This window comes from Poecilia latipinna, unplaced genomic scaffold, assembly GCF_001443285.1.
Source record: "Poecilia latipinna isolate Pla-1442-1.1 unplaced genomic scaffold, P_latipinna-1.0 Scaffold29, whole genome shotgun sequence".
NCBI lineage: Eukaryota > Metazoa > Chordata > Actinopteri > Cyprinodontiformes > Poeciliidae > Poecilia > Poecilia latipinna.
This window is the reverse complement of record NW_015112645.1, coordinates 41200-69094: the sequence shown is the minus strand read 5'-3', so window position 1 is coordinate 69094 and position 27895 is coordinate 41200. Positions and strand designations below refer to the sequence as shown.

At 41.7% G+C, this 27895-nt stretch overlaps 1 protein-coding gene across 4 annotated transcripts in view; it reads right to left on the bottom strand.

Moving 5' to 3' along the window:
• Window positions 1–27895, bottom strand: part of sorcs1 (sortilin-related VPS10 domain containing receptor 1) — a 91126-nt gene that overhangs the window by 23823 nt on the left and 39408 nt on the right. For all 4 annotated transcript variants that reach the window (XM_015039650.1, XM_015039639.1, XM_015039659.1 and 1 more), the window contains exons 4-16: window positions 26661–26819; window positions 20990–21063; window positions 16569–16633; window positions 15469–15587; window positions 15256–15345; window positions 13737–13916; window positions 11921–12067; window positions 11001–11103; window positions 8889–8965; window positions 5905–5996; window positions 5431–5538; window positions 1680–1797; window positions 393–526 (exon numbers count right to left, since the gene is read on the bottom strand). In XM_015039650.1, the coding sequence (XP_014895136.1) occupies window positions 393–526; window positions 1680–1797; window positions 5431–5538; window positions 5905–5996; window positions 8889–8965; window positions 11001–11103; window positions 11921–12067; window positions 13737–13916; window positions 15256–15345; window positions 15469–15587; window positions 16569–16633; window positions 20990–21063; window positions 26661–26819 (1466 nt within the window). The remainder of the gene's footprint in view (window positions 1–392; window positions 527–1679; window positions 1798–5430; window positions 5539–5904; window positions 5997–8888; window positions 8966–11000; window positions 11104–11920; window positions 12068–13736; window positions 13917–15255; window positions 15346–15468; window positions 15588–16568; window positions 16634–20989; window positions 21064–26660; window positions 26820–27895) is intronic.

The window sequence follows — 27895 nt, the reverse complement described above, 5'->3', positions numbered from 1 at the left end:
ATTAATAAACTGTGACTCTTTTCAACCCAGATATCTGATTGGTTAGTGAAGCGAACTTCAGACCAATTATAAAAACCTGAGCAGGATTAGCTCCGCCCCCAGGCTTTGATTGGTCAGGGTGAGAAAAAATATGTATTTATGATGTGCTGCTATGAAATTAATAACTAAATAGTAGACCAAGATTGTGTTCCTTTTAAAAATAAAGTATTTTACTTTTAAACTTACTCATTAAACACTAAAAGTGTCTAAAACATATGTTCAAATGTTTTTTGAACAGAAAAATGTGGGATTTTTCTGTTTGTGTTCTGGCTGAGATCACCAACATTAAATTTGACAGAAATTTAACAAATAAAAATTAGATGTAAAGGGGATGAACTGAGGTCAGCACTGACCACTCGAAGTCCGCCTCCATGCAGTCGCAGGGAGCCGAGGTCATCGCCACGGAGTACGTCTTTCCCATGACGCACCTGGAGGTCGGCTTCAGCTTCCGGTAGATTCTCTTCACGCCCATCAGACACGGCTCACCCTGCCGAGCAGATCAGAAAACAGATTACAGGAAAATCACACAAACATTCATTTAAAAACCAGGAGGAAAATGATTTAAATGATGCAAACAGAAATAAATCAACATCGTCTGTCACTGCAACCCTACTGGGGCTCCATCTTAGATTTATTCACTAATATTGATATAATCTGATAATGAACCTCAATCTGCCAAACATTTTTAGATTTATTCTGAGAGACTGAATCAGCTGAGGATTAAAAAACAACCTGAGCCGCCGGTTTCACTCGACATCCCGCCTCCATGCAGCAGGTGTCAGTAGTGAGATGTCAAAGAAACCGGACTGCATCACAAATAGACTTCCAGGTTCTGACAATGAAAAGCTGAAACTTCTCTAGCTCCATCTCTTCCTCTGTTTCTCTGCAGACGCTCTCAGCCAGTCTGGCTCCATAACTGGCCCGGACTCTTGTCATCTTCCATGCTTCCTGGTTTGATCATTACTCCGCTCTGAACATATGGGTGTCTGAGCTGTTTACAGAAGCGGGCCGTGAATAAAGGCTTGCTCTGAGTGTGTGGCTCGGTTTCAGGTCCAGCAGGTTGATGAAACAGAGCAGGACGGGTGGAGGGTCAGGGTCCAACTCACTCTGAGCCTGGAGGGGGAGCGTCTTTAAAAGCTAATATAGAACCAACCTTGGTCCTCCTGGATGTTCAGCAGGATGGAGATGCATTAATAAGCTAAAGGTTATGGGTGCATTTACTCCATCCTATTTCCTGTCAGTGAATGTTCTGACCAATAGTTGCTTTAGGTCAACCTTTATCTTTTTGTTTTGCTCAGGTTGTGCTGTTTCATTAGCAAAACCATAAAAAAAACCTAAACTGAATCGTGGAACCAGTGGTGGTTCCCCAGGATTTATTTTATTTCTTTCTTTTTAATGAATGCATGACGTCAATAAGGAGGGATCAGTCAGCTGTCTGCCCATTTCACCCTTCAACAGAGAATTTCTTTTCCAGTTTTAATCTATATTTAAGAAAAAAACATAATGAATAATTGTAAAGTAAATTAAAGAGCAGACTAAATAGTTACTCACTCTGATCACACTGGAATAATTAAAAACAGAAAGTGCATCCAGAACCGTTTTGTCCTCAGATCTTTATTTGGGTCCGGCAGCCATGATACCTGGTTGTGTAGGTGCCACGTCTGGTAGTCCGCCTCGGTGCATCTCCTGTTGAAGATGGACCTGAAATCTATTTTCACCAGCTGCCACTCAGAGCGATGACTGAAGTGGCCAAAGATCCTGGAAACAAGTCATGTAAAGAAAGAATCAAGTGAGGGATGGAGATTGATGGAACGAGCCGTTAAAGAGGAGGCAGCAGAACTCTGCACCACAAAACGGATTCAAAACAGACTAGACCAGAGTTAGAGGAGAAGGAAAACTTCACCAGACATGTATTACTCCATGGTCCAAACTAAAATATCAATTTTCTCGTTTAGCATCCTGTTCAATTTGTGACAGATTTTGAGTAAACTCCATCTTATTTACAGAAACAATGTTAGAGGCAGAGAGATGAAAACTACGTTTAAAAACACAAACCAGCCAGAATGTGGATGTTTTGAACCTGTTGCCCATCATGCAGTGGGATTCCAGCATGGAGCGTTTCTGGACTCCTTCCATCTGAAAATGATCCTTCACTACTCGCCATCATCCCAGGAAGCTTTCTGACCCTGACAGGTTTTAACGTCAAAATTAATAGCTAACACTAAATTATTTGCAAAATTGTGGCTTCAAATGTTTGATAACTCTTAAATGTTTTGAGCTTTTATTCCACCTATCATGCTTTCTTATTTAAAAGACAACCAGCTGACAGGGTTTATTTATTTAAATGACTTAAATTAGAGCTTAGACTATTTTGTAATTGTTTTTTGTGGATCTTTTGTTAAAAACGGATCAGAAAGTTCACCAGGTAGAGAACGTAGCTCAGTAAAAGCTCCTATGATTTTACACTGAAGGATATTTTCCAACTTCATTTGGGATGAGTTGGGAAGAGCACAGTGACGACTTCATGAAGTCTGAAGAGGCTGACAGAATAAAGTTTCAGAAAACTTAGCATAAGTTTGTAAGATTTGTAGCCTAATATTTGTACGAGACAAAAGAATAAAACTCTAGGAGAAAAAGGGAGTGATAAAGAGTTGTTCTTTTTCCAGACAGGCTCGGTTAAAAGAGCTTTTCGATTTCCTTTGGTTTCTGCACAGCAGGCCTGGGTGAAAACATTCTGCTTCAAATACAAATGAGATCCTCATGCAGAAAGAAAACCCTGCAGACAGACGACTTGCTCCAGCCCAGACACGCATCCCTGCTTTCACATTTATTTGTTGTCACCTTACTCACATCGGAAAATACAAACCAAACAAAAATAAGACAAAATGACGACTAATCTGTCTTTATTATGAACGTTAATAAGAATAAATTCTCTTGTTTTTCTCTGACCAGATTCCAAATACAATTCAAGGTTATTAAACCGGCTAGGAGAATATCCCTTCTCCAGCTGAATCAAGTGACTGTGTGTGTGTGTGTGTGTGTGTGTGTGTGTGTGTGTGTGTGTGTGTGTGTGTGAGACCATATAGCAACATATTAATCACAATCTGTCAATTAGCGCCGGAGGCATCCGACCATGACAGGCACTTACTGCAGAAATTAGTACAAATTGATAAGAAAGCAGTGCATGATGGTCTTATGAAAACTGATGGCCAAGAGGCTTAACGTTGGAGGACTTGATCTCAGTCTCTGCTTTGTCTTTACAGAACCTCAAACTCCTTCCAAACAGAAGCAGCCGTGGTGCGTTCCTCCTCAGAGCGCTGTCATCCTGCCTTCCTGCTCTCCGTCCTCCTGCTGCGCCCATCACTCTCCCGCCGCGCCGCGCCGCGCCCGCCGTCACTCTGTCATTAATGGCAGGTGTCATGAAACATTGATGTGCCCGTGGAGACCCTTTGGTAACGGGCCCCACAGGCCCCACTCTCTGCTGCAATAACGGGCCGTGCTGCGTCGTATGAATGCTCCCGGCTCGTGGCTATTCTAATAATAAATGTGGAGGGAATCTTCATAACTCTGCTCTCTGAGGGCAAACTGATTCGTGCTCGCCGCTCTGCCGATTTCTAATGCTGTTAAAAGTTTTCAAAAGTAAACTTTCTTTGCTGTTTTCCTGTCTTTTTTATCATTTTGATCATTTTCCTTCATGCTCTTCAAATGGACAGTCGCGCTGTCGCCGGCTGCCAAAGCATTGATCTCCTGTGATCACAATCTGGAGACAGCCAGTTTTGATGTTGGCCAGACCTTCAGAGAAAGTTTGTTTTTATTCATGAAGAAGAAAACAGGCAGAGACGAATGCTGGATGGCTCAGAAGGCGAAGCAAAGCTCAGGTTACAGGAACACATCTGTAGATGCAGAGTTAATGTCTTACCTACTGCAGTCAGAGGATCTGGGTTTGGAGAATCAACCACCCCGATGTTCAAGCTAACAACAGATGGAGCCGGTTTCCTGTCAGGTTTCTCAGCTCAAATCATGTTTGTGTTTCTACTCAGCAGAAACTCTGCAGGTTTCTGACCAGATTCGCCCACCAGGATTATTCTCCTGTTTCAGTTCTCTAATCTCTAATCAGTCGTCAATAATGCATTTAATTGTCACAGTCTAGTCTGTAATTATCAAAATGTCTGTCCTTCCTGGTTGAGGCTTTCATTCCTCCAACACCAATCCTGCAGAAAACAGAATTTGATAATAGTAATGCTACAAACCAAAGGAAAGTCTAATGAAAAAGGTAACAATGGTTGTGCTGTGGTGGTTCAGCACAACCCACATATGGAGGCCTCAGTCCTCAACGCAGCCGCCGCAGGTTCGATTCCCGGCCTTGGCGACCTTTGCTGCATGTCTTCCCCGTCTCTCATTACTAACTTTCCTGTTAATTAACTATCAAATAAAGGCCACTAGAGCCAATAAAACCTTTAAAAAAAGGGAAACAAAATGACTTTCTATTCAATAACCACATGATGCTGTCATGTCAGCATGGACTGAAATCTCTGATGATTGGCTCCATCAGCTCCTCTGCTAAGAATCATGGCGGCTCTGAATGACCATTTCTATCTGGTGACAAATCAGATGAATGCTTTGGAGGAAATTAGGTTTTATTTTTGTTCCAGCTTTGAGCTCTAAAAGTGCAACACGGACAGCATGTTGGAGCAGCTCTGTTATTTTACCTCTGATTTATTCTTTTCTAGACTTTCGTTCATATAGTTTTTGGTTTCATGTTTAGACATTTATTCCCTCTGGTTTGAATGCAGCTAGGATTTTTGCTCTCACATTTTTACTTTCACGCAGTTGTCATGATGTGTAACCATGGTAACAAGGTATTGGTTTTACAACCAGGAGCAGCTGATTAGCATCTCTCTCCTTGGATACAGCTGGTCAGTACCAACCAGCAGAGACAGAAGGACGAAGTTCAAGCCATTTCTTCAGGTCCCAAACTCTAACTTCTCTCTGCCAGACTTTCAGACAGAGATTTACAGAGGAGTGGCAAAAGCAAATGAGGTGCATTAGCAGTTCTGGCCAACAACTGATGGTATCATCTCGGCCAAGTTACTGTGTAAAAGTCCTGGGCAACAGTCAGAGACTTGATCATATTTGTTATAGACAGTAATGGATGGTGGCAGCATCACCATCCATAATGACTGAAGGAATTAGGATGATATGAGTTAAACATTTAATTTCACATCAGGATGACGGAAGTATTTGATGTGTTTGCTTGATTTTGCCTTGATAAATCCTCCCTGGTTCACCAGAAAGAGATTGCATCAACTGCTGCTCAGAAAAGTTCAAACACAATTTGTCTGATTTCTCTCTTTCCCTGATATTTTTTCGAGATGGACGTGTGCTACTCACGTCATGATGAGCGTCTCCTCGCCCGGCTCGCCCAGCACCCCGTCCACAAACAGAGGCGTGTTGGAGAAGCTGTACTTGTTCCACTGCCGTCCTTCGTCGAAGCTCAACCTGAGAACACAAACAGCTGCAGCACCTGGGATCCATGCTAATCCCCCCCGCTGTGTGCACAAGCTAATGACCCTTAGAGGTGTCTCACAACTTTATTTCATATTCTGTGCAGGACTGAGGGAGTCTGCTCAATGAGCAGCGATCAGCGAGAGCTACACTCATTATGACTTCAAACACGGAGAGGGGAAATGGAATGACAGCTGTAAGAGCAGTCATTTTCCACGGCTGCTGGCTCCTCTAACAGGAATCATCCCCAGTTCAAGACAAACTCATTTGCTTTTCTGTTTGACTAACTTAAGACTTCCAGCTCCCTCTGAGGGAATTAGTCATGCTGTGACAAACGGCAGCTTCGTGGTAATGACTCACCATAGGTGTCGGATGGGAAGTGGAGTGTGTCTTATTGCCACCAAGGCTCCACCTTGGTCGAGATAAAGCACGGCGTACTCCTCATCAAAGATCTGCAGGAGAAAGAAGAAAGCTCAGCGAGGCGAGACTTTTCTGCGTCTGCACACTGAGCAGCCGTCACCGGGAGGAAGCCGCATGCTGTTGACCTTACAAAGCTACACGACCTCAGAGACTGTAATATGATTCTGTGATGTTAATATCTAATGAAAGTTATTCACATGACGGCAGCCCCTCGTTTTGACTTGGCCCTCAGATTTCTAAATTATGTTTTATCAAAGTGTTTCATGAAAAAAGTCTGAGTGAAAAGTTGACAGCAAGACAACAGACAGGAGGATTTTCACATTAAACTCTAGGAAACAAATAAAAATCAGATTTAAAAAAAAGTGTAAAAAATGCACAGATTTTTATTTATTTTGTTTTCCTCACTTTTGAGTTATTGATGGAACAGATATTCAGATGATCCACTTGTAGATTTTTCTAAGAACCACATATTTTACCCTCACTATAGTTCTATATTATTTGTTTTATTGAGTGAAATTCACAAACCAGAACAATCTTGAAGTTAATATTTATTGAGTATGTGTGAAGTAGGACCCTGGCATGTTCTTGCAGTAGAAATGGTGATGCAGTCACATCCATCAAACATAAAGTAGGTAATAAACATGCTTTGTTCAGGGAGACGTTTAAAAGAATCGGATCGTCACGTCTTTATTTTCTCGCTATGCATTTGTATTGAGCCTCCTTTTCTTTGACACCCCTAAATAAAATCCACTGCAGCCTGGTGCCTACAGCGGCCGCCGTAACGAGTCAGCAGAGAACAACCAGCATCATGAAGACCCAGGATGTTCTGGTGAAGTTTGAAACTGGTCAGGTTCTAAAAGAAGAACCCAAGCTCTGAACATCACATCCAGCTCCTTTAACTAGGACATAGTTTATGACTTTGCTTCTTTTAATTAGCGTAGCTTCATCTGTCTGAGCAGACAGCGTTCCTCCAACGCTCCAGACAACCTCCAGCTGTTCCTCACATCTGTCAGCTTCTCTATAAACGCTGTGATCGCCGCCGTTCTAACTGTGGATGATGTTTGTCTTCTGAGCTTTATGACTCTTTATGCTTGAATTATTTCCTCCAGGTATCAGCTTGATCCCAATTTATTCTGACCCAAAAGCTCCCCCAGTCTTGGTCTGCCTTTATGTCCCAGAGGCTTCTGCACAGTTTGATCCTGACTGCAGGGTCGGCCCAAGGCATCAGCAAACTAAGCGGCTGCTTAGGGCCCCATGAAGGCTTGGGCCGGCCCTGCCTGACTGTCTCCATTAAGATCCTTTACTAACTTCGACTGAGTCTTCTGGCTAAGTTTGGAGTGATGTGGCTAAAAGCCTGCAGTAGTTCAGACTGGCTTTACTCACATGTTTGTTATTTTAATTTCTGAGTTCATTTGTTTCAGAGCTACATGGCAGCTTGTTCCATTCAGAAGGTAAAAACTTCCTGCCTTCTTGAAAAATGACTTTCTGAATGAAAGATGTTTCTAAGACATTAATTGCTTGTAGCAGTCGAGGTTAAAACTGATGCAAACTGGAAGAATTGTGTTTCACAGATGTATAAACTTAGTCATGGATGCTGAACAGAAAAATGATGGGGAATTAATATGTTTTAAAATATTTGCTAGTGAGGTGCTTCAGGGACAAAAATAAAAACATAAATAAGCTGTGAAATAAAAGACCAAATCCATAAAGGTGAGAAGTGCTGAGCACCTGCAGTGCTTGGTGAATGAACAGATGTGACCTGGAGAACACATTTATCTATTTAAATGGCTTTTTGCAGGTTTTTCTGTCTTCACTGTTTAACACCTTATTTATATCACAAATAGCTAACTTTAAGACTTTCTATAGCAGCAACAAACCCCAGACCAGAAGCAGATATTAGCACCAAGGCATTCACTGAGCTGAACAGATTCAGTGTTTTAGCTGATAAGCCCAACATCCGTTACATTTAGGGTTAAATGACGGATCACTAAATGTTCAGCTCACATGGATCATGAAGATAAAGTCAACTACTGTTTTTATCTCCTCAGAAAGTCAGGATTTTTCTGTTTTTGGTTTTAATCATTGGTTTGGTTTTCATAAATTTGAGGGCCAGATATTTATTATTTATTTGCCATTCTACCTATGAATGATCAGCGTGCTGCTGACTGAATCAAACCCAGGCTACTGAGCCTTGGATGCTAATTTCAAACACTGAAGGCCAGATCATTTTGCTACAAACAAATTAAAAATGATAATTATCAAAAATACATTTGCGGATAAAACCCAGTTACCAACTTTTGTGGATATCCTTGAAAAGATTTAACAAAATATTACATGTAGCTCAGTTTATTAGCTCTGTTTTGTGGATCCAAGAGGAGCAACAATCTGGTTTTAAGTTTTCTTTTCTGAAGGTTTATCTGCTTCGTCATTCCAGGCGTTCATGTGGTTTCCTGCAGCATTAAAAGCTGGAGTCCGTCCTGCCAACAGTCGGCTGTTTTAGTCCTGCATCAACGAAGCCTCTGGTCAGAGAAACTAAAGTCTAGCTCAGCTCTGCTCCAAGAGGCCAACACTGTTCACACTTTGAATGTGGACGTCCTGACAACACGCAGTGGAACCTTTTCTACCCAATAATAAAGTCTTCAATGTCTGCTAACTGAACATGAGCAGAAAGAGACAGGCAGCGTGTAAGGATGGCAAAACAGAAGTGAACCAAATGTCAGTCAGCTGCTGCCATGGAAACGTCTGAAAGGTTTGTAGATTTCTAAAACACTCTCACTTCCTTCACAAAGAAGAATCAAAGGCTGCATTCCCAACAGAAGTGATGTCATATTGTTTTACACTTCCCACATTTCACAGCTGAACTGGAATTACTTCACAGGATACATTTCAGCGGCGTGACATCAGGCAGCACAAAGAGGCCTCACCTGTCTCCACGTGTTTCCTGCATCAGAGGTGATGAACGCGCTCACATTGCTGGTGGTCAGTTCTGAACCGATGGAGCCTGCAGAGGAAATTCACACAAGACAAACCGCATTTGATGATGGGAGCAGCATGATGTGTACGCAGGAAGAAAAGCCTGCTTCAGATCAAATCTAACTTTTATGCAGTGAGGACTGCAGCCAGCGGTGGTCCGCTCTGCAGCTGCTGACTGCACCTGTAATTACGCCGCTCCTACAGATCTACGCCGCACTGTGACATTTGTGCAGGCTCCCAAATTAACCAATAAATCCTGATTACTGTATTCATCTTTCAGCACTTCGGACCACATTAAGACAAGCTTTCCTAATCCAGTGCAAAAGGCTGTAATTGCTTTAATTCAGCCTGTAATTGGTGCCAGGTGGCAGGTTTGGGAGGCCTGATTGTTCCACAGGAATGAACTCTCCATGAGCCACAATCTCCTTCTCACAACCGACTCAAAGTCGCAATGCTGATCCAGTTTCTGTCTTCAGATTGAGAAAGGTGATCTATGAAAAGTGACCATCAAAGGTTGAATTTCCCATTAGGTGCATTCTTTTATTTCTCATTTTGTAGCACAATGAGGGTGATAACAATCCCAGCAGCAGTTGAGTTTCAGTTTACAGCGAACAGATCGCCGTTTTATGGCTCTGACTTCCTCTCCTTCATGCGGTCCGGACCATCTGTAGACTTTATCAATGGAAATGCGATCATGATGGCTGAAATCGTTCTAAAATTAGATCCCCGGATGGAGAGGAAGAAGTTATTTTTCCGTTATTTTCCTCCTTCGTGACCGCAGCTGGAATAATGACGGATCAAACCAAACGGGTCGATTGTTGCACTGAGAGCTGTTTAATTCTCTGCTTCACGCTCAGAGTGCCAGCCTGGCCTTCTGCAGACACCTGAGGTGTGTGCTGATGAGTTATTGACAGTGTCGGTCCATATGGGAGTAAATATCACTGCGGTGTGAATCCACCTGGAAGGCAGCTGATGTCATCTTCCTCCATTTTTCTTTGTTCTTGATGGTTTATGGCTTTGCATCACTGATGGCTGTTTGGTGGAAAGCAGAGGAGGGCAGGCAGAGGCTGGAGCAGCTGGCAGCAGGCAGAGGCAGGCCAAGTATTCATAACTCTTCAACGTTCTCACATTTTATCAAATAAACAAAAACCTGAATGAATTTTATCCAGATTTTATGAGATGTAATAAAGCCAAGTAGGATTCAAATGAGAACTCAACTGCCTCATCTTTACTTCTACCATCTAAATAAAATCTTTGGGAAGAAGAAACAAACAACCCATATAATCAATGTGAAGCATGGTGGTGGCAGCATCATGCTACGGGGAGGATTTTCATTTGCAGGGATTATCCAGGAAGGTGCAGAAGATCATTTCATGATTTATGTATTTCATTCTGGAAGAATAAAATGTTTTTACTCATCAAAAACAAATATTTTGAACAAATTATTTTTGAAGACCACAGGTTCCTTCAGCTTGATGGTTTCAGCCTGCATGGTAAAAGGTTTACACACTTCCACATGAAGCTGTATCTGTGTTCTAAAATGGCCCAGTCAAAGTCCTGAGCAAAATTACATTGACAATTTGAGCCAAGACTATAAAACTGATGTTCAGATCTTAACTGAAATATCTTGTAGAGTAAAATAAAAAAGAAAATCTTTCATTAACGTTAGTAGATGGAAGATGATTTTCTTTCTACTTCACATTAAAACCTAATGAAGCTCATCAAAGTGTGTGGTTGTAAAGAACAAGATCAAAGAGTGAATACTTTATGTCTGTAACATCCTGAAGAGAAGATCTGTCTGCAGAAAGTATCTACATGTAGATCAGTGTTTCTGACTTTAAGCAGGAGATTCTACAGTTCGCCAACATGCAGCAAAAAAGATAAAGTATTTCATTTGATGCTGCAAAATGGATTCAGAAGAAACTCCGACTGTAAAACCAGTTAAATAATAAAACCCCCGTAATTAAGTGAACACTGTTAGCAGGTCGTTACATAATTAGCGGATTCGTCTGAAGGAAGGCAGACAGACCGTCAGCGGCGGCAGCAGCCTTCCTCACACCCACCTGAGGCGACGATGATCCCCGGCGCCGACTCCCTGCTGGCGATGTTTCCAGATGTGTAGGGGTTGGCAGACACGTGAAGATGGAGATGTAATGAGCAGTACGGCTGCAGAGGGAGAAATCAAGATCTCAATTAGCGAAACCTTCGGGCCGAGCCGCCGGGATCACTAAGAGACGCGGACGCACGCCTCGCCGGTTGCATCGACTCGGATCTGCAACCCTCCCAAGTCATAAGCTCCATCACAAACACGGCATCCCCATTGGCCGGCCTCACCATTAATTTTGATTGGGTTAACCTTTACCGACACAATTCTCATTACGAGGCGGCGAAATGCCAGTGGAGGAGGCCATGTTGTGACGGGCTGTTTGGAGGTTTATTAAAACTCTGACATTTGCTGACAAATGACTGGATAATATGAGAAGAAGGCAAAAAATGCCACAGAGTATCTAATTGGTTTGGGGTTTCTTTTTTTTTTGGGGGGGCGGGGGGAGTGATTATTTCCGGTCTGAGGTTGGGATGAGTTGGGAACGTTCCAGATGAACCGGATTGTTTACTTGGATTGTTGAACTTTAGCGTCTGACTGAAATCTCAGGCGAACGATGAGCTGCCCCAACTTTCAGGAGCTCTCAGGAAGATGGACAGATGAAGGAGAGGAGCGCGCTTTTCCATCTGACACCTCTTCTTCTTCCAGTAGCTTAAATGGGAGGTCGGCTTATTGGACTGAATCAGAACGGCTGACCTTTCAGCTCAGCCGCCTCGGAGCACTCAGCTCTGACGGCTGCTGCTCTCTGAGCGCGGCCTCTCGCTGCTGCTGGGATCAGGCGGCTCCTGTCTCTCAGATGGACGCGCACACATGGATAAAAAAAGAAGCAGCAGCAGCAGCAGCAGCAGCAGCAGCAGCAGCTGCTGCAGCAGCGCTCACCAGCACACAGTGGATGCTGTTGCCTCTCAGGTCTCTGCTGGGGGCCTGCAGCAACCTCCAGTCTCTGCCGCGGTTGTAAGTGATGTACGTCTTCACTTGGCTATCAGTCTTTTTGTTGGCCAGGAACATGCCCTTTATTCCTGCCACCTGGGAAGGTAACACAGAAACAGCTTTGAGAGAAACTCAGGCAGATCTCTGAATATTATTCACTTCAGTCGAAACCAGATGTTTACATACATCGTAGAAAACCACACAACCTTTTTATTCCACAAATCAGAATAAATGTTCAATTTAACATTTCTCAAGAAACGATATTTCAAGGAATTTTGAAAAAATAATTTAAATTCAATCACATATATTATAGTTGATCTCAGCTACCAAACAGTGAATTATTCAAATTAGTCTAAAAGGTTTCCATAAGGAAAACCAGCAGGTTGCATCGAGCCGTTGACTTTTATTTTATTCCTCCTGAAGGAACACGCAGCAATGATCACTCACATTACAGAAAACCCTCACACTGAGCAAGCATGTAGCGAGAGGTTTCTTCCTTTAACAAGAAGAAACCTCCACCAGAACCAGAACCAGAACCAGAACCAGGCTCGGTACCAGCAGCCATCTGCCACGACTGACTGGAGGTTTGAGAAGACAAAGCAGATAAACAAAAAGGAAAGAGAAGAACTTGTATGTGGTTATTTATGATGTTTATGAAAGTGAAAAGTTAACAGCAGGAGAACGACTCCATGACGGCATCATTTCACTCAGACCTGCACTAAATATTTAGTTTGTGAGCAAAATATTTAGCTCACAAACTAAATATTTACATACAAATGAAATATTTAATTTAACTAAATATTTAACTTGTCAATGAATCTATAGTTTGGAACTATAATATTATAAATGTATGTACAACATGGTGAAAATATAACTTTAAAAAATTAAAAGTTTTTTTCTCAATAACAGGCCAAATAAACCAAAACATTTCTGTAATTTTTTACAGTGTAACTTTACAAGCAGCACCCATAAGTCTGACTACCAGCTGCAGTAACGTCACATGGAGCTGATAAAACACAGCTCAGTGCAAAGCGAGTCGGACGCCGGGCTGATTGCAGCACACACAGACCTGCTCTGTATTCCTACCAGAACCAAACACAGCGACAAACGCTGAGTGGAAAATGATGGAGCGTCTGGAGACTTGTGAGTAATCAATGTGTGCCTTAAATGAATGTGACTCCCTGCTGGAGGCCCGCGGGGCGCCGCAGCCGGCCTCCAGCGAGTCGCTGCGCCTGCATCAACCCGTGAAACTCCACTTTGGTAATTGGCAGATACTTCATTCTCCCTCGGAGTGGAGATTTAGCATAAGTTTCGTCCCGGGTGGCGACCCCAATCAGGACGGTGGATTTGATTCTATCTCTGTGGCTGCAGGAAGACATGCGCTGCATCATCGCAGGCTTAATTATCAGATCCGCAGATAGAAGTTTTAAATAATGGCAGGTGGTCAAATGATTCAAAAAATTATAAAGATTAGGTAGGTTTCATTAAAAATTAGCTGCTTTTTTCATCAAAGGAAGAGATAATCTTAGCTTCAGGAAAGCTAATATTCTAGGAAGAATTCCTTTTCCTGTTGATGTGGACACTTCAGAGGAAAGTTGCTGGTTTATTTCATCCCCTCTGCCTTTAAGCTCTGATATATTGATCAAAGTTCTAATAAAACTTCAGACCAGTTGCTTCTAACGTTCACCTCTAACTGAAATCAAAGCGTGTTTCTGGAATGAAAAGCAGACTCCAGCGGAGAACGGTCCTGTTAAAGCTTGTTTACCTCATACAGGTCCACCATGACGTTGCCCTCCAGGCCCATGCTGCTGACCACGTTCTCCAGAGCCAGAGTGTAGTAGACGCCCGAAGTGTCCGACACGTACAGGTTGTAGGTTTCATTCTGGTTCCACTCCTGAACAGCAGCCACTACGCGGTTTTCATCTGTACTGATCACATGCAGCTCCTAGGAGACGGACCAGGACAATCAGGCTGATGGGCTGGACGGAAAGGTTTGATTTGATATGCATTACACCTGGAGGGAGGAGGGGACAGACGGATGGACGGACAGACGGATGGACGGACGGACGGACGGACGGATGGATGGACAGACAGACGGACGGACGGATGGATGGACGGATGGATGGACGGACAGACGGACGGACGGATGGATGGACGGATGGACGGAAAAGTTGTTTGCTTTCTCTATAAGGTCCTGCTGTCAGCTGAATATGATGCGCGGTCAGAACCAGCCAGTCAGAATCAGGAGGAGGGTCATAGCGCTGTCAGTCAAACTTGTGTACACGCTGCTCACACAGTTGGTTCACCACAGCAGCTATGAATGCTCAGACTGGTTAGCGTAGTGGAAGAACAGTTCTCCTGGAACAGTAAGTTGTTTCTTTGCCATTAGCATATTTAGCAGTGCGTGCATGAGGTTGATTGACAGCATTAAGATACTCCTCTTGGCTCTGATTGGTTGTTTGACACGGGGAGTGTGAATTTCTGCAGCTCACTGAGGAGATCAATCTTTTCTTAGATGTCTCAGCATGTTGACAGTTTTAACATGTTTTTTAAAAGTTACGTACTTCAGCTGTAACTCAATGGTCCTGATGAGAGTTTTAACATTCGTACTCCGAGTATGAATGCACCTCAGCTTGCTTTTAATTTGGTCCTTCAATCAAAGTCATGATTTATTCTGTTCCAATTATAAACCTAAAGACGTTCATATGATCCTTATTGTTCCTGAGCTCCTGCTGGGTTAATCACAGCCATCTGAATGTTTCTGTCGTCTGTGTTTTAACTAAGAGGATGCAGCAATCATTACCACTTGCTAAGAGTTATTGGACAGAAACTATTCGGCTGAGTTCGTGCTGTTAGCTTGGGAGATTCATCTACCTCTGACTGTTCCAATAATACCTTGCAGCCAGCCTGCAGCTACCCGGGCGCACTGGGCCTGATTGAATAAAACATGTTTAATTGTCAGTAGGGACGTGATAAGCGAGGTCAGGCAAACGCGAAGCAGAGCCGAATAACAATCCTGGAAACACCCTGAGAAACTTTTGGCCTTGATTTGCCTGGAAACACCAAAGAGACCATCGCAGGGAGCCAGTGATGAATCGGATCCTGAAACGAGCCGGGAGCTCATTTTGATCCAACGTTTAGATGTACAAACTTCAGCACTGCTGTGCAGAATTTTTGTTCTAACACTTCCTAGGGTTGTGTAATTGCTTTTTAATGGTCAAAGTCTCAGGAGCGCCTGTTGGTGAGTGTTATGTACGCTGTAACTAAGCGCTGTGCCGTGTTACCTTGGGCAGGGTGTACTTTGGCAGCTTCATCGGGGTAAAGACGTCTCGTTTTGCAGAAACGTAGTAGACCGGCCTCCCTGCAGTGGACACCTTCAGGCACAAACATGACAAACAACATCATATTACAACAAACAACAGAACATAACCGAATATGCCCTGGATGAATCTCCCACAGCCACAGCGCCGTCCCGGAGCAAACGGACGATTACTTACCTGGACAAACACATACTCATCCTGCACCACCAGGGAATTGGGGTCAATGTATCCGGGGAATGGTTTGCCCTTGTTGGCGTCTGTGCAGTTCTGCAGCTTGCAGGTGATGTACAGCGCCTCTGCTCCCACACACACACACACAGAGACACACACACACAAACACGTCAGGCCGTGGCTTCTGATATGGTTTTAGCCGATGAAGAAAGGCAGCCTTCACCCACAGCTAAGTGCTCTCTTTTGGCCCCGTGTCAGTGAAGTGGCCCCGGTAAGAGATGACAGATGAACCGAGAGGCCGATTGCTTTCCTTGCCTTCAATCACGGCTCTGCGGCCGCACGCCTGTCCCCCAACGCCGGCCTCTGCCAAAAACCTGTCGGCTCCCTCCATACAGGCGTGATCAATGCTGATGGTCTCTGGCTGTGTGACTGTAACACTGTGTAGGACTGCGTTTGATTGGCTTACCTCTGTCACATCAGGCTCAAACAAAAACCAAAAAAAAGAAAATAGATGGCAGTGTGGAAACGAAGAGGAACACAGATAAATTAACAATGTGACCATGTCCAGACAGGGAAATGTGGTCTGGACATGTCCATCCACGGACAACGTTCTGATGAAAGGCACTGAGGCTTCAGGAACGAATCTGTCCTCAGGGTCTCATGCATAAAACATCCAGAGCTGAGAGATTTGTACGTTTAGAGGCTAACTGGATGAGCAAAGCAGAAATGCTACATCACATCCTACATAATTTTACTCAGTAGCAACAGAGTTCAGTGAAGTTTCATGTATTCCAAGGATTTCTGTGCAGAACAAAGTCATTGTCCTTTTTAAAACACTTTCGTGTCGACGTGATTCAGGTGAGTGAAATTAATCTACATGTCCACCACTGACCTGAACCGCTGATCTTTAAAAGCTTTACAGATCCATGCATTACTTTTCCCTCCATTGTTCCTGTGGGTCCCTGGACCCGGCCGTCCCTTTACATTATCCTGCAGCAGGACTATCCAAGAACCCCCCGACTGCTCACTACTTGAGCACAATGCCTCCAGCAGAGCACAAAGACAGCAGGAAAATAGAGCTCTGAACTCAGAATTCAATTACTCACGTCCTTCAGAGATGCTGGTTTCCAGGTGAATTAAGCCCGGCTCTTTGTCCAAACCCATCTTGGACCTGAAAGGCAGACAAATATGTTTCAGGAACATCACTGTTGCTCTTTTCCCATCGGGTGGATGCCCCCCCTTTCCGAAGCTGCTGTCTGACCTGAGAGATTACATGCTGCAAAGTCAGACAAGCTTATAACAACAGAGAGGTTCAGCCAACTGCAACCACAGCAGCGGTAAATATCAGCAGAGCTGCATGTAGGAATTACTGTCTCCAACACGACGGTCTGTGTTCAGCACAGAGAGCCTCAGGTTGAGTGAGTGATCTAAATGTTCAAAAGACCTTGAAGGTCCTTTTCCTCCCCGAACGAGAGAGACAGAAAAATGTTTCCTCCCATCATTAGAGCAGGAAAATCCATTGATTTTCCTGCTGCAGTCGGGATGCCTGCAGATGGAATAGCATATAATCATTAGGGCATTAAAAATGTATTAAAAAGACTGGAGGATCAGAGGAAGGAGGCGAAGATGAGGAGCTGATGGGAGAAGGTGGAAGGAGACGTGACAACGTTCCGACGGACCGAACAGATTTCTGGAAGTCTGTGTGAGACAGGCTGAGAAACAGCAAAACTCAGATCATTGTTCTTTTATTAACTACATGAGATCAAACAAAACCTTGAACATGATGGCCTACTTCTCAAATCCATGTTTACATTTTACTAAATAATCCAAAGAATCATCTGAGGCAGGCAGTGGATTATGGGAGAGCAAACCATGAAGGAAGTTTGCCCCGTCAGGTTTCTGCAAGAGGGCAAACAGTTTAATGCTTTAAACCCTCCAAGAATTATATAAAGATAACTTTAGTATAAAGAGGTTTTCAAAATATCACTTTATTTATTCAGGAAAAAGTTAGTGAAGGTCAAAAGTATATATATGACCCCCTAAATGTAGTAAATGGTTGTTCCATTCCTGGCAACAAGTGTTTACAACAACACTGACAGGCTGAATAACAGCAACTCAGTTTCAGTCCAGGTTTGGACTAGGCCACTGCAGAACCCTTTTTTAGTCATCTTGATGTTTGTTATCACTGCCTTGCTCCATAACTCCAGTCTGTTTCACCTGAAGGCCATGAAATGATGACCTGGAGAACAACAGAACGTCGTCCAGGCGGAGAGACGCCCAGACATCAAACCTCCTCCATGTCTGACTCATCATACGTTTTCTGAGGTGCTGCTAGTTTATGCCAGATGTAACGAGACACAGATGAAACTGGAAATAGATATTCCAGTTTCATCTGTTCATCATCAACATGTTTTTGACAAATAAAAGATGTGACTTTATGTTCTTTTTAGTCAGCATCAGTTCTGGTTTCACCTCCTTCCAAGGTGCCTGAAGAGGAACAGCAATCTGGTGAGGTGAAGACTCCAACAACACTCAAAATACTGATTAAACAACATCAGCCACTATTTACATGAGAAAACAAAGTTATCCACCGATCTTACTTTCCTCCACAAAATGGTCCCAGAATCAGTCCCTGTCTGCTCTGCTGTGCCAGAGGACTGACTGACAGACGCGCCAGCAGGTCACGTCTGCACATCTAACAGCTGTCACTCTGACAACTTAACAACTTTTCAGACAAAAAAATCAGTATGAGCCAAAACCGCATCCGCAAGTCAGGCTTTTTAAAGATCGACCAGAAAACTGCAATCGGTTCGCCTCTAGTCGAAGCTCATTCATGATTTAACAAGTGGAAGTATTACAGTTTGGTTTATTTCTTAATAAAGGGCATCATCATCTCAAAGCTGCATTTTCTAATTACTTTGATATTAAAAGTTATTATCTGAAACATTCATTCTGGCAAAAAACAAACACAGATGAAATCAGTAGGAGAGCAAATAGTTTTTCCAAGAAAGTTCAAATAAAGCCGAACAGCAGCGTCTGTGTCTGCGCCGAGGTCAGACCCAGTAGGAGCAAAAGAGCCGGTGACATGAGAGGGAGCTCTTGTCCCAGGAAACACACACACACACACACACACAGATCCCAAATGTTCCTGCAGAGATTATCACTCGTATGCAAATGGCTGCAGACGCCGAGCTCCCAAACTGATTATAGTCGCATCCTATGGAGGTTAGCAGCGAGTCGCTCAGTGCCTCTCAGGTTCTCCGAATCACAAATGAGCTTACACATGTTCCGTGGCTGCATGTGCAGCAGACATAAGCTCCCCGAGCAGCTTCATTACCAGGGCCAGCACAACTCCAACCGCACAGCGCGCAACCCAAAATAGAACCCTGACAGCATCAGCAGCATCAGCCCTGAGGCCCGCTGCACTCCTGGCAGCGCGGCTCGTTACTACGGCGCCGCTCCTCTGCACTCTGCTGAGGTGAAGACCATTTGTCATGTGTTGGTTACTGGATGAAGAAATGCAGAAAACAACTAACTTTGACACAACTTGTGAAGAGGGAGCACAACAAAGTCATGCAGCAGGAACACAAAATGTTTTTATAGATTTTATGAAAGACATTATGGTCAGCGTCCTGAGGAAAGCATCTATTCCATAAATCTTTGTATTTCTATATTTTATTCCAAACTTAATTGGAAAATTATCAAAAAACAAATGATTCAATTCTAATGTCTCTGTATTTGGTTGCTTTTCACTCCTGAATGTTTCAAATCTAATAATATATAATCTAGATTTCTGGACGGTGAGTCTCCCGTATAAAGCTACAAGTTTTTCTGAAGCTCATCAAAACATCAGTGAAAAGCCGTAATTATCCAGGAATAATCTGGATTCACCTTCTACTGCCAATAGACTGCACTGGTTTACTGTTACACCCAGTTAGGACTTTTAGTGGCTTATGCTGCTTGTGGAAGCTGTCAGTAACGCAACTGGAGAAACATTTTATGGTTATGCAGATTAAAATCCAACAATTCTGCATAAAAAATCATTTTTATTGGCTGAATGCAACATTTTTATTTTCTTAGAAACTTTTATCTGTAAGCTGCAATTATCACAATTAATACTAGAAATATATCAAGCTGTGTGCAACGAGTTTACATGAGTTCCAGTTGTTCAACTGAATTAGTGGAATAAATGAACTTTTGATGTAATTCACTGAAATGAACCTGAGCAAAGCCCAACCATCCAACACATTGATGATCAGTCTAACACATGAATAATGTTCATCTGCACAGCCTCTTTTTCAGTTCTAATTACAATTTGACATCTTTACCACCTGTGTAAAAGAAAATGACAATAACTGAGGTGTTTATAGTTTCATAGAAAACATCTCGGCTCTGCGCTCTCTTCCAAACAGCTGATCAAATTTATTTGGCACAAAACAATCCAGCTTCAATTAATATGCAGCAATTAGAGCCACCAGATTAATCAGTTCTATAATAAAATCTGAATTTCAGAATGTGCAATTTGTCATTATTTACATGAACCAATGTTTAAAGTTATTGCTGTGATGATAATGTGACACTTTAACTCTGCAGCAGCTGATAAATAACAGAAGGAAGGTTCTAATTAAATGATGTGCAGGATTTTTAGGTCATTTTGCTCTGAATTAAGGTGCATTTTTATGTTTTCTGACTGTTATACTAGAAACAGGTTATTTTTACACAAATGGATTATTAGCAATTGGATTTAAAGTTCAATATTTGTTTAGATTTTGTTGAAATTTACCTAATAAACAGAAACAAACAAACAAACACCGATGAGCTAAAAAGCTGGTCTAAGGTTTACTCCTCACATCAGCTCCTGGACTTCCTGTGTCTGTTGATGAATTCTGAGGTTTATTTGGTGATGAAACTTTTAAAGTAGCCGTTTAAAAGTGTCTCTGGCTGTGGGGCCTTTCCCCTGTGCTTTTTAATGTTTGCCTTAGTTTTTCCTGAATCATCCAGCAGCAAAATGAACAGCTTCAGATTTTAATTTATGAAATGGAAAAAGTCTCCCATAGAGCACATGTACCTCTTTATCTTCTCTCACAGTTTGTATTTGGCTTCTTAGGGACAAATTCAAGAAAAATATAAAAACGAGATTATTGTTGTGTTTTCTGGCACAACACCAGCAGTCAGTAAGTCAAAAGAATCTTATCATCTCATTTTTCTATTTGATAAAAACATCAGTGTTGGTCCAGACACATTTCAGAACAAGAAGCAGAAAAATTATTAACACTAGAGACAAAAAACCTTTTTCATTCCTAAAATGTCAATATCATGACAGGTCTGATAAAATCGTTTAAACATTCTTGTTTTAATGAATAATGGAAAAAATGCATTTAAAAAACTGTCCCTTGTTAAACTTTTCCTAGAGAAATAAATTATATTTAGACATTCTGCTTTTTGAAAATTACATTTGATGATTAATCATCAGTTTTAAATGGTATAAACAAAGTACAGTGAACAGGTCATTATCATGATTACTTACCAATAGAAACGATTAGGAGCCACTTTCTCGTGCACCAGCTGCCATCTTCTTCCAAACTCAACAGAGCTGTAAAGCTATAAAAGAAATTTAAATAAAAGTTACTCTCCAACGATCATTCTGCTGTATAAGCACATAAAATAAGACCCAAAGTGCACAAGGCCAACCGTTGGGACATTAACTTTGTGTTTTCACACCAGACGAGCTCTGCACTCAGACATCAGCATCATGAACCAAAGTAAGAACTACTAACTTCAATAAATTAAAATATTATTGAAAAATCATTTCTGTTAATTACGATAATTTTCTGCTTGGTTAATGAAAAACATGACATTTAAAATTAGAATATTACATCATAAAAAAATACAGCCTTCATAAATAAGTGTGTTTAATGCTCAATTAAAGGTTGTCCATTTTCAAAAGGTACGTTTAATGAGTTAAACGAGCCTCATGGGAATATTCATACTCTAACTTATCGACTGTGACGGCTTTAAGACATTTTGTGGACTCAGATTTCTGCAGCAGAATGTCACAGTTCTGCAGAGGAGAGTTACTGAAGAAGAGAGCAAATGACAGCGGTAGTCTGAGCGCAATCAAAGAAACCGAACATGAAACAAGAAGCACTGGTTTGTTCCTCTGATCATTCTGCTGAGATTTCAGCAAAAGCAGGTTTGAAAAGCCATCTTCAGATATAAAGACATATCATTTTGTTCTTTAAACGCCTAAAATAGCTTTGAGTTGTACAAATGTGTTAAAATAAAGTTTGATTTGAAATCAGTTTGGTTTTGAAGGCTGGTCGACAGACGCAGGAGAAGCAGAGGAAAATTTATCCTTAAAGTTTCTGGTGTCTAAATTTAGCCGATGGTGAACTTTTTGTATTTTTCTGGATGAAACATGAGAAAAACACAAAGATGACAAAAAATATAAGTGGAATTCTAATTATTTTTATGATAAATCACCAATTACTAAATAATAACATGTAAATTATATTTTAAATGTAAAGGTATAAAGTATAAAACAGGCACATTACAATTATGTAATAAAAAATAGAAAAACATTTTCATAGCATTTTGTAATTTATTTTGGTAGGACATTAAATGATTCTGTGCCACTGCAATTATGTTTATGTTAACTTTATCTATTCATTTATTGATTTACTTTTTCTTTTCCATCACAGTGGTACAGAATGAAGTCATTCTCACTTTTCATTTTTTTAATCTGTAACCTTTAGAGACTGAAATAAAAGTATTTAATCCTCAAACACGTGTACTCGGTTATAAAACAAAGACAAATCTGTTTACTGTGCAGCTTACAAACACAATCTAATGAAGCTCCAAACTTGTTTCAATGTTAAACTCTGACTTTTCCGTTTTGAGCGTGAGCAGTGATGCACAGCGTGTAAACAGTTATTTATCAGTGGATATCCAAAGTGTTTGTTTGCATTCATTTGTTTTCTAATTACATCTCCATACTGTGCTCAGAATAACATCCCATATGGATCATCTCTGCTGAAAAGTCTGATATTTACCTCTGAAGGGATTTTCTCTCTGCAGATAAAATTGTAATTTTACATCAGATTGTTCTTCAGTGGACAGTTACTGACCCTTTCTAGGAATGAAATGTCACTGCTAGGGAAGCTGTTCACAGAGATTCATACAAGTATGTTAAAGGAAAGTTAAGCAGGAGGAAAAAGTCAATCTGAAGAACAGGGATCTTTAAATTCAGACACTGTCCTGCAACTTCTAGATGTATTTCTGCTCCTACACACCTGAGTTAAATATGAAGTCATTAGAAAAAAATACTTTACTGATATTTAAATATATTGATCAGCACCACCTTCATGTTTCACTATTGGTTATTTTCCTGCAGGGCTGTATTTGGGTTAAACCGGTTCAGGTGTCCAAATATTCCAGCATCAGAATCAGAATGCTTTTATTTCAGTCCAAACAGGCGGGCTGCATTCATCAGAGCCGGCCTCAAATTTACACTCAGCTGTTTTTAGAAATCATTTATTACAGGTAAATGTTTCCTCCTGACCACGACAGTTCAACCTGTTTCAGCTCAGCTTCCTCTGATCGTTGCAGACACATTTCATCCTGTTTGAGATGAACTAACTAGAACCAGGTTAAGGTCAGCATAGTGTTCACACTCACATCAACACCTGGCTGCAGACTTATTTAAATGTCTGAAGTTAGAAGAGCCACATTTAAACTCCTGAGTAATGATGATGGACACCTGATGTTATACATCTGTTTACATCTTTTCTTCTGATTTTAGTTTTTATTCTCACTACTGGCTATTTTCATGACTTTATATTGCCTTAATGTTTCTTATTGTTAAAATAGACATATTTGTAAAGTGTCCCAATTTTATTATATAAATGTATTCAATGACATCCCAGTTAAAAGTTAATCAATACAAATATATTTTTGAAAAATCATCTTGTAATGTGTTCTAATACACATAAAAACAAATATCACTGATTGCTACTAATATGCATGCATGAAGCTGGCTAAGCAGATGCAAGAAAAAGGAAGAGAGCAGAGAACTGGGGCAGGAGGAAATCACTTTGACTAATTACCCTCCTAAAACGAGTTAGTGTGTTTCCCAGTAAGAGCAGAGGCAGAACAGGAGCTGGAGGAGGTGAGGCGGCTACTGGTGGGGCGGAGGGGCTGCTGCCGCCGCTACAGCCTCTGAAAGGTCTCTCAATCAACAAATGTGGCAGCTCTGCCAAAAAGAGGGCAGGCAAAGTGAAAGAGAAGCAGTTTTAGGGTGGAGAGGAGCTTGAGTTGGTGGGAGTGGCGGAAGATGAGGGACTGAATTATCCATTTCTTTCCTTTTCCCAGGGAAATATACTCTGCTTTGGTTAGTTATACAACATAACGATGGAGGACTCCGACATTAGTTCGGCTAACACTAAAGCGCTATTGACCCTTTGCAAATATGTCTCCTAATCATGTTGAGGCGCCATGACGGACGTCAGCACTGAGGGATGGGTGGACTGAACCCACCCAGCTGATTGTTTTCCAGTATCTCCAGTTTCTACTGGTTCAAGTTGAGCTGATGTGTCTGTGGAAGAAGCTCATCTAGTTGGGGTTTGGTTTTCACAGATAGCCTGAATTCTGCCTCCTGACTTCTTCATTGATTTGCCTGAATTCTCTCCACATGATTTTTGTCGCTTTGTCATGAACCGGGTTTTCTCTTGCACCAGAGAAAACTTAAAAGCATGTAAAAGTCCAGATGCTGAGAGATGTTTTCATACATGCTTGGCTGCATCATGGTGGCGCATTTCAACTAATGATTAGATGCATACATTTTCTATATTGCAATATTTGATTGCATCACTGATATGAATGTTTCTCTTCTTAGTTTGTAAAAACTGTTTGCTGTAAATTCACTGCTCATCCTTCCTCATCAAAAGACTTACGATAAAACGTAGTTTGGTTTGCATCCTGTCTGTCTGTGCAGCCTCCACTGGAACAACCCGCAGCCATTCACAATCAATGAACAAATAAAAGTGATTCTCAGGAGTCTTTGCAGGTTGTTGCTTCCTGAAGAGCATGACGTCATGTGCAGAGGCTCATCATGGTATTCAGCAGAATGTTAAATAGCTAAATGGATCAATTCAGTCATGATGCCCCCATGTGTCAAAGACTCAGCATGTCACGCCGCTCTCCCATCTGCCCTGCATGGTTTCCCTTCAGGAAGAGATTCTCTGGAACAAACTTGAACTCATGTTTTCAGACGATTTATTTAACGTCCAAAGCCGTCTCAGTGATGCGGCACGGCCTACTGAGGAGACCAACAACAGCAAACTATAACAAATATTGAACAAGAGTTTACATTTCTGGAACAAGGCCTGATCTCAATAATATAAAACAAATATATATTTGTGAATGTTTTAATGCTTCACTAGGACACAGTTATTATAAACTACACTAATCCTACACAGTTAAATGACTTTTTGTGGATTAGAGGAAACTTGTTGCTTGTAAATAAACTGTTTCATTGTCGGCCAACCTTCCATGTTGATGAGCTGAATGTTAATGTCTGACTGGATCTGGACTCCTCTGTACAAACCCTCCTCTCTGTGTCTGCGCTGGTCTGGCAGCGTTTTGCAGGAGGAGCCGGTTCTGCTTCCAGTTCACTTCAACTTTATTTATAAAGATAAATAAACCCAATCAGAGGCAGATTTAAAGTCAATCCCATCCAATTCAAGTTGATCCCTTTTATCAAACAATGCAGTCAAGTTCAATTTTTCAATTTATTATTCAAATTGGCTAAAATGTTTTCTATCAAAGGAAACCCGGCAGACTGACAGAACCACATGAAAGCCTTCTGTCTCCGTCTCTCTCACCAGCTCTGTTATTTTGTACAAAAAGGAAACAGATATGAAATATCAGGGCATTACATTTAATTTGTTTTCAGCCGCAGTTGCTGAGATTTCATTGGTTTTAAACACCAGACAGCAAACAGAAAGCCTGGAATGAGCCTTTAGCTGCAGCTCAGCCACATATTTTAACAGCCACCTTCTGACCAAACAACACAGGTCCTCCTTCATATTTACTTCCATATTTCACCTTCAAGCTGATTAATACCCTCAGTATCTCTGTGGAAGATCTTCCTCTGTCAGGTTCTCTACAACAGGATCTACAGGCTGGAGCTGCTGTGGCTCCATGTTCTGGATCTCTGCTTCACATTTAACCTCAAGTCACCGACTCTCACCTTAAAGTGCATCTTTAAATCTGTCTTCTCCCAAACCGCTGTGCTTACAGCGATGTCCTTCACACAAGCTTCCACATTTAACGTTTCAGAATATTTTAGTTTGGTATTTCTTTACTAAAATATAACTCAGAATGTTCACTTAATTAATGAGGACAGTTGGATAAAGAAACACATTTACTAAAGAAAATAATCTGATTATGGAACAGGATTAGAGCCAAAAAAAAAAATCTTTCAGAATTTTGCTTAAATTCAGAATTCTGAGAAAAAAGTCTAAACTTTTTTTTCAATGTCCATAATCCTCTGGAACTATTCTGCAAAGAATCAGATCCAAAAGTTCTGCAGCTATAAAAGCAGAGAAAAATTATTGTACAAGTTATTGATGAAGGTGAGATGAATGCAAATGTATGCCGCACTTTTAAGAATTTTACAGTTAAAAATCAGGTATAATTTAAAGGCCACTTTGATTCATTACATGAAACACACTAAATGTTGCAACACAAGAAAATATGAGAAGTTCAGAGCATTGTTTCTCAGACAATGATTCCTAAAATAAAAACTCTGGAGCTTTTTGGTTACAAACTTTTTGTTTGTTTTTTCTGTTAGGCTGCAGATTAAATTTCACAGAAGAGAAACGTTCAGATTAATGAATAAAATCCCTTCAGCTTATGGATGTTTCTGATGTGGTTACTTCTGTTTCAGTGACATAATTAGTCAATTTAGTTTATCCAGATGACTTCCAGCCTTAAGCTGCTGCAGCGTTTCATCCTCCTGCAGCGACTGTCAGACTTTCATCAGAGCTCCACCTGTTCTGCGGCTGAACTGTCACCGGCCTCCTGTGGAGCATCAGTCCTCCAGCTAAGAGTCACTGGGATCCTGATGTGGTTTTACTTTGGTGAAAGTCGAGGCTCTTCCTCTTTGAAAGGAGCTGCAGTCATGTCCTCTCCCTCACCTTTTGGTCGTGGCTGTATGCCAGGATCCAGTCCTCCTGCTCGGGGTGAAACAGGAGGCTCAGGATGTAGAAGTTGAGTCGGTACTTCTGGTATGTGGCTCCTTCATCAGAGCTGATCAGGAGGCTGCTCTCTATCTCCGGATCCGTCAGCAGCATAATCTTTAAAAGAAACACAAGATGATGCGAATACAAAGCATTTGGTTATGATGAGCATCATGGCAGAAAGTGCAGGACCTAAAACATTTGGACGTGTTAAATTTGTTCCTGCGGACGACGCGACCTGAGCGCTGAAGAGCTGGAAGCAGCAGACAGACTCATCCTACTTAGAGCTGATCATTAATAATTCAACCAGAGACGGTTTATGGGCGGCCCACTCCAAATTTAACTCGCCCTGCGGTTTTTAAAGGATTCAATTGTTTTTCTACCTGATCAGGTCAGAGAAAAAGAACTGGAGTGAACTGTTACATCTAAAAATAACTGACTCAATCTAAGATTACGACCTGAAACTCTACTTTCTTCTCCAAATGTGGCTCAAAATCTGGAAAAGAAAACAAAGATAATAAAAACTGCAACACGGCATCAACAGACTGGAATGAGTTTTCCACAAAACACGTCAGGGTTAGAAAGTTTTCAGCCCCTGTGGGCGGCTCCTGTTCTGTTCAGTGAGCCAGTCACACTGAAAGATTAAAATCCATAAGCAACATATCCTATTCTGGAAAACACTCCAGCTGTGATCCTCGTTAACGGCCACACACACCGACTCACAGTCCAATACTGTAAATGTTTAGCCGCCAGCTCATAAGAGAAACTGCAAGGTCAGCACTTTGTGTTGCTGCACTCATTCCATGATGTAATTTCCATTGGGGATTGGTGTGTGTGTGTGTGTGTGTGTGTGTGTGTGTGTGTGTGTGCGTGTGTGTGTGTGTGCGTTTGTTTGTAGTACCTTGTGGGGACGATTTTCCTGACATATACTATGTTGTGGGGACCAATTGCTCCTTGTGGGGACCGGAGCCTGGTCCCCACAAGGGGAAACCCTGTTTTTGGGTCAGGGGTCAGAGTTAGGGCTAAGGTATGAATTGAGTTTTGGTTGGTTAGGGTTAGGAAAAGTGTAAAGGTCAGGTTTAGGCTGTAGAAATGAATGGAAGTCAATGGAAAGTCCCCACAAAGATAGCAACACAAACGTGTGTGTGTGTGTGTGTGTGTGTGTGTGTGTGTGTGTGTGTGTGTGTGTGTGT